The following is a 13,985-nucleotide window of genomic DNA, read 5'->3' as shown; positions in this document are numbered from 1 at the left end:
CGGCACTTAAAAAAAAAAAGAAAACCTGGCAGGTGATTGGATGAACCATCTGTCTATTCTGTCACACACACCTAAACCATGAGTGTAGCTGCCATTGGCGCCTTGCCAGACGATGACTTGTTGTGAGCTGACAGTTCAGACACAAACACTTGATTTGAAGCCTGACAAGATGGATTTTTGTGTGATACTTGAGAATCCAGCTGACGTGAGAGGTAAAGGGAGAAAGGTTAAACTTTGTGTGTCACGTTTAAAAAAAACAAGACCCAACATTGGTTCACAGCTTGGACTCAGGGGATAAAGCATTGACTTGAAATGTATTTTTATTTCTATTTTCTTTTGGCTATCATCACCTTTTCCCACAGGAGTTTTCCCCGTTCCCCCTATTTTATGTATTTGCTTTTTCTTATATTACTCACAAATTGATGTGCCTGATCAGTTGTACTGAATATTCAATAAAAAATAAATCTAAAAACAAAAACACTTACTCCCGCATTATCATTATTATTTGCCCTTTCAATTAGTAAATACTGCAAAACCAACAATAACATAATTTAATGTACAGTAAATCTCTTTCAAAAACAAAAACTTAAAAAGGAATAAAAAATGTAAGATGAAGTACCCAAATACTTTGACTATCGTAATAAAAAATTACTTTTCACAGTAAAAAACCGACCAATACACACATTAAACAACATCAGTAATAGAAATGTTTGTGGAAAAAAACTTGATGCATTACATATGCAATAACATACATTTTGTATAAAAGAACAGGGAGGTGGGAACTGCTGTGATCCTCTTAAGGAGGAATTTCGTAACTTCAAACATTTTTTCCAAAGTTTAAAGTTCAGAAAGAATGTAGAGAGTGTTCCAGCCACTCTCTACGTTTAAAACAAGACTGCTTACACAACCAGTCAGCTCTTGATTTACGGATAAGCGAAGTTGCTTTTAAATGCAATGTGAAATACATTAAGGAAGCTGTGATCCCATCAGTATCATTAAAAAATAATAATAATAATGACGCCTGCTTTGAATCCCCCCCCCCCCCCCCCCCCCCCCCCCCCCCCCCCCCCCCTTTCCACCAGCCTCTAATCATTTTGTACAGTCCCTTATGCTTGTACAATGGGATTTCACTTGATTGTGCTTTAGTTACATTTCTTTTTCTTCAGTGCTTGTCCACTGATAATGAACAGGACCATTCTGCCTTCAGCCTATCAGCAACAGAAACCATATTTCCTTTATTTATGTCACATTTAGCTCTTTGGCTTCATCGCTGAAGCTTTGTTTGATGTTGTCTGTGTCCATATGGTGGTTGTTGGTGGACGACCCCCGACCTCTGCGGTTCATCTGATGGAGGATGAGCAGGAACAGAGCAGAGACGATGAGAGACACTCCCGCCATGAGGAAACCTGTTCCGTAATCACTCATCTTGTCAATAAAGAACCCTAAAGGAAGAAGTGTGTGTTTGAATGATTTGCAGCTTTTACACAGCCATTAAAAAAAATAATAAATCACAATATTTTAGTCAAATGTCAACATTCATTCTGTTTGGAATGCACCCATGCTGGCCAAACACCAAGAACTTACAGTTATGGAATCATTTTGGCTTTATTTAATGACAAATAGTTCTGAAAGAGTCAAAAGACTAAGGAAGGGATAAGGAAGAGAGAATTGCATGAAGACTCATATTTTCCTAAGGCGGCAATGCCAGTGCCTTCGTCCCGTGAAGGGAACTTTTATAAATAGAGCGCTTTGATAAATCTTAACTTCCATTAACGCCTTGGTTTTCAAAGTACTGACCGGTGCAGAAGATAAGTTGGACCACGTTAAGATATAATTAGGACACCACCTTCACTTTAATCAGCTCTTTTGCTTTATTTGAGGTTAGTGTCAGCCTTTAGCATTATCTGAAATTTTACATTTACATGGGCTTTCGTAGAATTCCATAATAAATAAAATGTATGCTGAATTGTCTACTTTACAAACATAACTTATCTTTTATGTGCATTATGTGCTTGACATTAGAAGGTTATAGCATGTGGCTATTAGTCACTCATCAGCATAGGCATCGATTTCGGTGGGGGTGGTGGGTACGCGTCCCTATCAGATTTCGTCATGAGTAATTTTGTACCCATTGCTTTTGTTGAAAACCTTGAGCTCAATATAGTTAAAAAGTAAAAAAAAAATAAGTCCACGACACATAATTCATGAGCGACAGATGTCACCAAATCCACAAAAGCGAAAGAGAAAAATGAATGCATTATGAACTAAATACTTCTGAAAATGAACTTCAGAATGCACATTTCAAATCGAACTGACGCCCATGCTCATCAGGGTTGGGAAAAAAACTTCCCAGTCTTCTGCTGACTCTGCTACCTCATGCCGATTCTGCTAGCCTGGGCTAGCTAGACAGCTGGCAGGTCAAGTTCAGACATTGTAAACATCAGGTAAACACTGAGGAAAAGGTTCAGAAGATGAGCTTAAGCTAGCAGGACCATTTCTGCGTTCTAATCAGGGAAACCAACTCAGCAGTCTTTAGTTTTTCAGATGTAAACATCAGAGTGAACACAGAGTATAAGGAGAAGTTAGCTACAACCTATGGCTGCAATCCCAACTACTTGGACAAGTAAGATAATTTCTGGATCCATTTCCATCTGCACAGAGAGTGGGCACCGAGGCAAGTATGGAGGAATTGAACACCTGCTGTGATCTCTCCTGCTGGGCATCCTGTTAACAAGTGTGCAGGGGTCAGACGGTGAGCTGAGGGGCCTCGGTGCCTTCTTCGATTTCCATCGGTATGTCGGGAGCTGTGTGTCCTTTCGCTGGGACTTGGCTAAATCCTCAAGTGGCGGGTGACTCTTTTTCTACGTGCCAATCTGGCGGCCACATTCTGTTTCATGAATCATGCACAAGTCGAAGTAGCTGTGATGACATTTCACTGGAATTGTATGTATTGTATGTTTTGATTGATTGTTAGTTTTGTTTCAATCCAAATTAGGAGCTTTTCGGTATCTTGTTACAGTAAGCAGAGAGTAATGCAGATATTAACGTGAAAATGAGCAATGAAGGGGTAATGAGAAGTTTTTGTTGTTGTTATTCTGCATTTTCCTCACACATCAGGCCAGTGAAAATGGACACACTTAATTTATTATTAAAATATATACAGTCTAAAATTGAAAGTCCAAGTTCTTCTACATCTACATCCTGAGTGAATAATAGCAGCTTGCCCAACTTCAGTTATCAAATCACTCTCAGTCCCTGTTTTTGCTACACTAACAACCTTCTTAAAGATCCATAAATACCATCAGATGAATCCAAACTACAATAACGGGACTGTGTTTTTACCACGTTGCTGGAGAGGTTTCCCCCCATCTGATTTACTGCTGGCTGAGCTTAGAGGCAGGACACTTTCTGGCAGGGGTTGCTGTGCCTGGGTGCCAAAGCCAAGCAGGGTGTTTTTCAGGCCGTATTAACTGCCATTGTTTAGAGTTGTGTGTGAAAATGGATAATAAGCTCAGTAATTGGGTTCAAATGCTCACTGGTTTGCCGGACGGAGTTGTGGGTGGGCTGCAGTTTCGTTTGTACAGAAAGATCTTGAAAACAAGATTTATCATACTTGATGTGAGTGCCAGGGTCATTTCAGTTTACTTGAAGAGACATTCTCATAATAGAAGAAGGAGAGTGAATATTAGACCTGTGTCACAAAACACAATTTCAAATAAATGCCAATGTTCTTGTTGCTGTGTCTGCTGCTGTGCTAACTGGTTGTTAGTTTGGATTACAAATATTGTTATGTGCGTCAGTTATTGCTTAAGTCACAGTTTTAAAAACAAGTCTTATGAAAAAAAACCTTTTTTTGCCATAAGTTTTCTTTTTATCTACTCCTTGTTATGCCATTTTACTATTACAATTATTCTCATGTTCCGTAGGACACGGTGTATGAATCTGGAAAAATGTCAGAAGTAGCAGACTGGAAGGTCAATGGGGAAGAAACTCCATTTAAAGGAGGGAAAACGAATCATTGAGAAGCAATCAGCCACGAAATTAACACAACCATAAAGTATCATGATGTTGTAATATTTTCACAGTTGCTCTCTGAATAAAAACCTCAAATCCTGTGGTATGGACCGGACGACAAAATAGCTGATTATCTGAAGGGTGGTGCTGCATGTCATGAAGGTAAAAAAATCTAATTTTGGCTGAATAAGCTTAAGTGTGGTTACAATGGAGAAAGGTGTATAAGCACATCCATTGTGTGAGATTTAATGTGCTGGAAGAATAGGCTCAGGAAAATGACAGACACTGTAACCTTGAGTTAATGATTAGAGTTTTTTTCCTTAGCTAAGGGAAATGTTAACATACAGTAAATGAAGTAGAATTCTATTCCACTCTGTGCAGCTTCTTGTTTATATCGAGCTGGGAGCCAGTTAGCATGGTGGAACAGATCACAGGGAATTTTACAGCAACAACTTAAAGTTAAAAAGCAATTTCTCTTTGATATGCACAGTTGGGCACACTGTGTTCTTGCAGTTATCAATCAAAGCATATTTTTACACTCACCAGCAATGGGCGGTCCAAGCAGGCCTCCGCTACTGCGTATGAGCAAGAAGAACCCCAGCGCACTTCCAAGCCTGTTGACGCCCACAATCTCAGCCAGCATGGTGATGTGGATTGCGACCGCAGCACCGTACATCAGGCCATAAGCTGCGCTGAAAGCAGCCAGCTCTAAGTAAGAAGAGGCCAGGGGACAGAGGAGTAATACAGTACCCAACAGAATCATTGTTGCTGTCAGCTGCAGCACCTGGTAGGAACAGAGACAGGAGAAAGATATGTGCATCAGCGTTTGCACGTACAGTCGCCTCCACATTATGCACTTTTGTCATACAGGCAGGACATTGCTTCTTTAAAGGAATAGTTCAACATTTTGGGAAAGTCTTTTGCTTTCTTTTCCGTTGGATTAAAACATTGATGCCACTATCATGTGTTTACACTTAAAATGATGTTACAACCAGCAGCTGGTTAGCTTAGCTAAGCAAAGGAACTGCAAACAGGGAAAACAGCTAGCCCACTGCATATGTACTGGACTATTTCTCGGAGTCCTGGAGTTTTGTAATCACTGTAAGGTTGCCAGACAAAGTCTAGTGAGTGCACCAAAATGTCAAACCTTTTCTTTGACCCTAGATACTTGGCCATACCATTGCTTTCAAATATGATGATTTAAAAAAAATGTATTACTGTGGTTAACTACCAAACTGAACATACCATCTCCACCAGTCTCAAGTTTGCCAACCAGCCAAAGAAAACTCTTCCAAACAGGTCCAACACTGCAGAGATGGACATGAGTGCTGCTGCCTCGTACTCCTCAATCCCCTTACTACGAGCATATGGAATCAGGAACAGAGCTGGGGCAAAGAAACCCAGTGCAGCAAACACCCCAAACATTGAGTAAACCATAAATTTTGCATTGGTGATGAGGGTATAGTCTACGTAGCGAAGGATTTTTGTCCTTAGTTCAGCCCTCTTAGTCCTGTAGTTTGAGTCTTGTACTTTCATGGTCGAATTGGGTATTTCTTCAGGGTCCTCAAGAAAATCCTTTATTGTCCCATGATCAGATACTCTCGGCTCCTCTGCATCTAGCAACATTGGTTTACTCTGCTCCAAGTCGTCCTTTGGTAGCAATTCCAGGGACAAGCCTTCTTCCTCAGCTTTGTCCTCACATATCACGTATTTTGTGGTCTTTAGGGGCCTCAGCAACATCCCACACACACAGAGGTTAAACTGCAGACCCCCCAGGATTAGCAAAGCACCCCTCCAGGAGTAGCTGTCAATCAATAACTGGAATAGGGGTGTGAGGACAAAGGTAAGGATGCACTCTCCAGAGCTGGCCAAGGCGTTTGCCACTGGGCGCCTCTTCTCAAAGTACAAGCCCAGCATGGTCACTGTAGGAGGCCAAGTCATTGCATAGCCTAGACCTGCAGCAGAAGAAACCAGTGAATATCATGTTTTGTGTGTATTTGAGTTTGCATTGTGTGTGTTTATTTGCTTTAAATCCCTAACCATTCAGCAACCCCACTGTCAAGTAGAGTTCATTCAGGTTACGAGCAAAAGACCCAAACACAACTCCTACACCGCACATCAGTCCTCCCATCATTACTACAGAGCGATGGCTGTAGCGAGCACTCAAAGCAGATGCTACAGGAGCTGTAGAGGGACACAGGAAAAATGACATGTAATACTTTTAGGACACATACAGTAATTGTTTGTGGGAAACAACCTTCCAGTATACAGTACTATAGAATGCAGAAGGTTTATGCACTTCAATAAATATGTTCTCTTACAATATAATCCTGTTTCAATAACATTCTCAGTGAAAATAGACATTAAACTAAATCACAAAAGAAGTTTAAAGGGAACATTCTGCACCTTTACTGGGAATGTACAATCAGTCTAATGGTATGTGTAGTCCACTGAAGAAACAAATTCCCAAGTTTGTGCCCTTTCGACTGAGAAAGTGAGTTCCTCTGCTTGCGGAGCAGTGGCAGCTGTGCCTACATCTACCAGGATGCATTGCCCTCTAGCAATTTAAGTAGCTCTTGGTTGACAAAATCAACTCACAAAATGTCATGAAAGGTAATATTCTTACACCTTAACAAAAACTACAACTGTCCACTTTTTGACTTTGTGTTTGTCTCTTTCACCAAACCAAGACGAGAGGAATTACCTTTTAATTCAAATCAATTTGAATTAATTTATATCAAAACACAGACTTCATTCAAACGGGACAGAAAGTACATAAAACTCACCAAATACGCCTTAGTTTGTCTTTTTACTGTTCCAACAATCATCCTTTTTTTGTCTGAATAAATCCCAATTAATTCACAGACTAAAAAATATGCTGTATTTCCCTGTGGTCTCCCTCTGCTGTCCCGGCTGCAGCCACCCGGTTAACAGTGGCTCGTTGGTGGCTCTCGTTACTTCTTCAGACAAAAGCCTTCCAAAATTGCCCTACTGGCCTTTGTTTGTCATTTTCAGTTCATCTCTGGGATCCTAAAGAAGGTATCCAGCAAAACCTCTGTCCAAGCAAACTTGCAATAATGCATACATCCCCATGAAAGCTGTCATGGCAACAGTATCCTGCAAAAACATGCCGAAAACTGCCCACGCTGACTTTCATTGCGGAATTATTCTGTGTCTGTTGGTTTGAAGGGCAACTTTAGCAATGGCATGACCAGTCTGTGTCAGTCTGCCGTGTGGCTCAGGTTCCATCCTCTTGCAGGGCAGATGGAACAGCTGCTGCCTTTCTCTGCTGCATTTCTTTGGCCATGTACTCTGGTTTGAATAAATGCAACTAAATATCTGAATGAGCCAAAACACTGTCAGATGCCAACATGCTGTAAAATGTATCCTTGTCCAAAATATTCTCTGCACTCATATTTTGGGATGACATTTTCCACTTTTAGAAACTGCACCAAGACAACAAGAAGCTTATTTTCCTAAGTGGCATCTTGTAGTTCTTCTGTCCTCCAGTGACATGATTGGAGGACGGAAGTAGAGGGGATTTTATGGTTGTGGCCAGCTGAGCCCCAGAGACACAGAGACCATCGAAAATAACTGCATGCTTTTTTCACAAAACATCTTCCATAATCAGATAGATAGAGATACGTTTGACAATCACAATAACTTCCCTTTAAGTGTTGTTTGCAGCAAATAAACTGATCCACTATACATTTATTTTACACACACACACACTTATTTTGAAAACCAAAAAGTCTTCTTATTGTATTTTCCTATTAGTTACTGGTGGTCAGAACCTTAAAAGTGTTCATTCAGTCTTTTAAAAGATGTGTCATCAAGGTAAAAAAGAGGATGGAATTTTGAAATCCTACAGTGTACTTTGATCATGAGCACAGAGATTTCATATCACTTCGCACTGTAGTAAAAAAAAGATTGTGATAATCACCCAAGAAGTGAAGGGTGGCCACGGCAATAGAGGTAATCCAAGATGTTCCTGTTGCTGTGGTTTCAAAGTGTCTGTGTATCTCAACGTAGAATACACCAAAGACCTTGATGACCCCATAGGTCAGGCCAAAGACCAGGAAGCAGGAGAGCAGGATGAACCGGGCGTAGCCACCATCAGGGGCTGCTGCTGGTGCAACAACTACCCTCGCCTTCTGAGTCATCACTGGGGAGTCCATGTTGTACTGCCACATTCAAATGTCTGGGAAAAAGAACACATGGGTGTTATTTTTCAGCCCTCTGTAGACAGATTTTGTAGTATTTCACTCTTCCTTTAAAGTCACCTCAGTTAGGAAGTGAAAAAATAAGTCACATACAGACATAAGTATGAACGTGGGGTCACACTAAGTGTTTAATGCTAAAAGGCTCCTTGTGTCAACAGTGACATCTACATTCACTGAGGAAGTTGTACCATAGTGGAGCAGTGCTCAAGACTCAGAGAATGCCATCCAGAGTGAGTGCAACAACATACTTAGTGTGTGTGTGTGTGTGTGTGTGTGTGTATGTGTGTGTGTGTGTGTGTGTGCCCGTGTGTGCCTATGTGTGTGTGTGTGTTGTGACAGCAGAAAAGATTTACCATTAATGGAGGACAGGATTTAAATACATAACACACATAATAATAACAATAATGGAGCTTCATAAACCGCATAAGATCCTGTTTACTAAGGATTTTTTTTACATTTTAATTATAGAGATTTCCTACGTCATGTGTGATTAGACTGAAAGAGGTCCCAAATCTGGATCATGACCTTAAAAGCTCACAATGCAAGCCAAGTTGGATTACAACAAAATTCACTATAAAATTCACACAGATAACATTATATGTAATATTACATTTCTACCATACCTGCTGTGGTCAAAGTGAAGCCATAATGCTGCAGGCCACCCGTGGATTTGTGTGGTTTCATAACCGGATAGCTTGGCCCGCTTTCCTTGTCACATGCAGGAGTGGTGGTGGTGTCACTTACACAGCATAAAGTGCAACATGCCTATCAGGCAGAAAAAGCACGTTCCCAGTTAAAGGGTGCTAGGTTTAAAAGTTAGTGTTTGGGTAAAACATTGATTGTGCCTTGTTATGTGAAATCCCAGGCTGAAGTCATGTTTAATACACACACATTCAATCGCCTGATAACGTTTTAAGCAGATGCAAATAGTCAGCATCCTCACCAGCCGATGATTCGAGGAGAATACATAATGGATCATCATTGTTTTTGTACTACAAAGGAGAGTTTAGAGGAGAGAAATTTTAAATCAGTTTTGTTCTTCAAACAGACTCTACTGACAGGTATGCCTAGATAATCATATCTGTAAAACTTTGCCTTTAATTTTTAATTTTGAAAAAAAAAAAGTCTTTGATCACCGGCTAACCCTCAAAATTAATGCTATGACGTGACTCATAAACATACAACATATCATTTTGAGTGAAAAAACAAACAGAAAATCCTCAAAAAGTCTAAAGTACAAGACCGTGTACTTATTTTCATTTCTGAGCGAAGGAACTGGTCATTCCATATCCCACAGCGTACCAATCGCAAAAGAGCCTCTTGGAAAAACTTCCAATCCGACAACAGTAGCCAGTAACGTTCCAGTACCCTACCCAGTACAACAGCAAAGGCTTTAATGGACTTTTGTGGGATTTAGTACTTATCCAAGACATTGCAAATAAAAGAGGTTTATCTCAAAGCAAGGTTGGGGCCCCATGAACTTTTGGCATCTATGAGCATATACAATCTTTTAGTCATGTCAAGTCTACCAATGACGGTTACAATTTTATGACTTTCACTCCAAATTTTATTGTATTCTTACTTCCGGTACTGGCTGTTGGCTATCCAATCACATGCTGTCATGTTTTTGGTGTAGGGAATGGAAAAGAAAAGACAAGACCTTGATGTCTCTTAACACAGCCCTAAGCCCACCTCTTTGACATTTCTCAGTTTCCGCTCTCTGTGTGTTGCCGTTCTCAAAATCTCATTGTTTCAGGAAACAACAACAAACTTCAAGCAAGCAAGCTACAAACTTGAAATGACAAGGTTTAAAGGCAAATTTGGATCGTGCAATAGGGCCGGGCTGCATGGATCTTTTAGGGAATGATTGTAAAGATTTACAAAGAATATGTTGACAGCATTTATTATCTAACTGGGACTTTTGGAACCAATCTGTTGGGATTGCTATGGACGAAGTACACGTGGCAATACACTGATAAGAGCAAATTATGTTGAACCATGAATCCAGCTAATTTAAACAGATCACATAAATATTGTGTACTGTATTGGTTAAATGGCCCAGAGTGGTTTTATTCTTCCTAAAACAAGTTTCCTTTAATTTAAAAAAATATTCTATAGGAAGACATTGCAACTTTTGTGAAGTGCTGACATTTCCATAAAAATAAAGAATTAAGTCAGACAATAGTAATTGGCACATGATGAACACCTTAATGCAGAGATCAATCTACAGGCTCAGACAACCGAGACAATGATCTGCATGGGGCAAGTCAACACAGCGGGGTGCCCAGCAAGTCCTTTAATATGTAATAAGCATATGATCCAATGCCTCACAGGCAGATAAAATGAATCCTCTGGTGATTAGTGTGTCAAGTTTCACAAACCAAAGCAAAATCAGCAAGGTTCTCAAAGTACATGCTTTCAGTGAGCAAAAAAATAATAAAATAAGGTAAAAATGGGACGAAGCCCAGACATGATGCTGTGTAATGGTCATGATATAACTAAGAAATGCTGTGAAAATCATGTTTTGAAAGACACTGTCCCGTAGCTTACTAATGTAAATGAATAAAAATGTATACAAAAATGTGATGGCGTCCAACATGTTTTATGAAGAAGAAAGACTTAAAGGTGCCCTGCAACAAAAGAACTTTTTAAAAATATCTTGGTTCCATGTGTGTTTCTGTTATGTCGTGAATGTGAAAACGAACTGCTACCTGCTCAATCAGATCATTACTAGTCACAAGCCTGCCCAGTTGCACTGGGTAGTGGATGCTGATAGCCAGTCTCTCGTTGGCTAGCTGTTAGCCAATCAGAGTCAATCAGAGCTTAGCTCATCAAGCGGAATCTTCCTCCAGGCTTTCTATACCACATTAGAATGGCTTGAACAAAGGCATTCTTTCCCACAGAAAATGTTACAGACTCCATGGTAGAACTTCAGACATTACCACAAAGTAACAAAATAGTGTGGCCGGGCACCTTTAAGTTTTCAAAAAGCATTAGACATATGAGCCACTAAGTTCTGTTTCATGTATCCAGATTCCATGTTGATGATGACATGAGGTGACATCAGTCTGCGTGTAGCCAGCGCAGCAGCAGAACAGCTGTGTCTGTGCCTGCCCTGTGGGGATAGAGATTTTTGTGGATTTGTTGGCATCTGTTGCTCAAAGGATGACATTATGAACTTTATTTTTTTCAAACTAAATTGAGCTTGAGGTTTTCAAAGAAAGTGGTGGGTAAAAAATGACTCATGACAAAATCCGATAGGTACGCATCCCCACCATTATCACCAAATGTTCCTGTGCTTTGAGAGAGATGAGATGCATTTTGAATATTTTCAAAGGCTGTAAACTGGCATGCTCAGATTCATTTTTCTTTAACATTGACTCATTTACAAACAGAGTAAGATGGACGTTATCTAAAATGTGAGACTTTTTACAGTCAGATGGCTTCAATTTCCCACACTAACAGCTAAGACAAATGTCTCCTAAATTACCTTTGACTGCCTCTCAGTGGTACAGCCTGCCAATAAAGTCTTGCAAACTATTAATTCAGCTTTTTATGGGCTTTACATTCACTAAAGAGGCACAGTGCCAAGGCTTGGGATGTGTCTGAGCAATACTGGGGACAAGCTTCTTTACAAATCCAAGTGATGTTTGGGCCAAGTTTCGGTGGGCTGCTGAGTCAGCAGTCTCTGTCTAGCAGACATGGCAAAAAAACGTGTTTTAGTCTTGGTTTAATAACTAATTCTTATTTAAGGCCTTATGATCACATTAGACCTTCTGGAACTGCCAGCACAACACTAACCAATTTAACTGAGGATAATTGTTCTATTTTTGTTATTTTGTAATATTTCCATACCAATATATAAACTTGGACATGTGCACTGTCATACAAAACAATCATCCAACATCATGAATTCATGTTCTATTCAGCACATTTTGATGCTTTTACTTGTAACTGTTTATGTTGTTCCACTCACACTTTTAGCTTTAATTAGTTAGGACAGAAAGACAGACAGATACTGTAGACACGCACGCGTGCGCACACACACACACACACAGAAAGACACACACAGATGGAGGGATAAAAGAATAAATCTTCTCCTTCTGCAAAGCCGGTCCAGTCCAGCACCCAGACAGTAATTCAGAAGGGCCTAGATCTCCAGGATAGTTTTGTGTGACATGGTATCAGGGGAAGACTTGTACATGCCTTTTGCAGAAGTGTAATTTTAGTTTCATGGAAAAAGCTTGCTTTTGGTGCACAGATCATTGAATAATACATCCCCAATGGGTGTTCTAAAAACAATGAAAGATTTATAGCCGTGGGTGATAAATTATGAATCCATGGTGGGGATGACTAGGAATGCCAGATCAATGGAATAGATGCAGAGGAACGCCCTCTGAATAATAAATGTAAGTGCTGGAGAGGCCTGACATAGTAGGGGGACAGAGGGAAGTGTTAGCTGTGTTTCCAGAGGGAACTGAATTGGTTTTGTTTGTCTTATTCACTTGTTTCTCTGTTTTTGGTTTCATGTCTGTATTGTTGCTGTAGCAGGGACGTGTTTGTCTCTACAGGCTGCTCCTAAAGGTCACCACATAAGCCTTAAAGAAATACTGTTACACTGCCGGTCTTTCATACATGTCTTTTCATGTTGCTGTAGCAGGGACTTGTTTGTCTCTACAGGCTGCTCCTAAAGGTCACCACATAAGCCTTAAAGAAATACTGTTACACTGCCTGTCTTTCATATCCATGTCTCAGTTCTTAATGTATGCAGCATGTCAAGGCAAGACAACGTAGTGCTGGTCTTACCCAAGATCATTAAATTTGTATCAGGGTTCATGTTGCACAATCACGTTGGCAGTATTGCCTTCATTAATGAGTATTTTTCAAGGATGTGCTATAAAAAGAAGACAAAAAAACAATGTTATTTCTGAGTATTTCAACATACCAATTTTTGAAGAAACATAGCTGACTAAACCTTTGTTGTTGTTTATTGCATGTTTTTTAAATTCTAAAAACTTCAGCAATTCAGCAAGTTAGTGATGCAATGACTCTGAAATACATGCTCTATGTCTGTAAAGGAAACAGACGTGGCTCTATTTTCGTAGTTATCAAGTGCTGATTATGTTAGAAGTTGTTCAACCTTTTATAAAGTCAATATGGGGCTCAAAATAAGCCTCATTTTGAAAGAAAAGGAAAATAAACAGCTTTTAGTCATAATGAAAAGCCACTCAACTGAAGAAACACTGGCCTCTAGTCATGCGATTAGTAGTGACTGGTGAGGTGTCAGATTTGTATTTACGACGAGACCGATTTGTGGATGTGAGCAGCACAAAGCAACAAGTTTTTCAGTTTGTCACATGAAAATGTAGGAGGAACAACTCTAGTGAAATGTTATCACAACCTGTGCATGATGCAGAATGTGTCCGTCAGGTCGCCACACAGAAAAAGAGTCACCTGGTTGAAAGGCTCAGCAGAATGACACACAGCTCCCGCCTGCACACTGGCTATCGGGATGCCCAGCAGAGATGATCACAGACATGTGCCCCCTCTCTGTAGAGATAGACGTAGAGATGGTCTTGGTTGTCTGTGTAGTTCCCGATACTGATGAGGGTCTAATTTCCACAATACTGTCAAATAAGGCACAACTAATGTGTAAAATAGATAATTCTAAATTAACTTTGCAGAGCTGATGGAGAGGTCACTACAGAGTGATACACCCTAAATGTGCCCAACGGCTACTCACACACT

The 13,985-nt window shown here is 40.1% G+C and overlaps 1 protein-coding gene across 3 annotated transcripts; it reads right to left on the bottom strand.

The window, feature by feature from the left end:
- Positions 1-1,154: 1,154 nt before the first annotated feature.
- On the bottom strand, positions 1,155-8,996 carry si:dkey-246g23.4 (uncharacterized protein LOC559426 homolog). 3 transcript variants are annotated; one of them, XM_034879254.1, is made up of 6 exons: positions 8,861-8,996; positions 7,958-8,215; positions 6,055-6,198; positions 5,260-5,969; positions 4,558-4,798; positions 1,240-1,442 (listed from the first exon to the last, which is right to left on the bottom strand). In XM_034879254.1, exons 2-6 carry the CDS (start codon positions 8,205-8,207, stop codon positions 1,240-1,242), a joined length of 1,548 nt encoding a protein of 515 aa, XP_034735145.1. In that variant the 5' UTR covers positions 8,208-8,215; positions 8,861-8,996. The 3 variants fall into 3 exon arrangements, with proteins under 3 accessions (XP_034735147.1, XP_034735148.1, XP_034735145.1); XM_034879256.1 differs by lacking the exon at positions 8,861-8,996 and having other exon boundaries at positions 1,155-1,442; positions 7,958-8,207; XM_034879257.1 differs by lacking the exons at positions 7,958-8,215; positions 8,861-8,996 and adding an exon at positions 6,801-7,220 and having other exon boundaries at positions 1,155-1,442.
- Positions 8,997-13,985: the final 4,989 nt, after the last annotated feature.

Source organism: Etheostoma cragini, chromosome 8 (genome assembly GCF_013103735.1).
Source record: "Etheostoma cragini isolate CJK2018 chromosome 8, CSU_Ecrag_1.0, whole genome shotgun sequence".
Classification (NCBI taxonomy): Eukaryota; Metazoa; Chordata; class Actinopteri; order Perciformes; family Percidae; genus Etheostoma; species Etheostoma cragini.
This window is presented reverse-complemented; position numbering and strand designations above follow the sequence as displayed.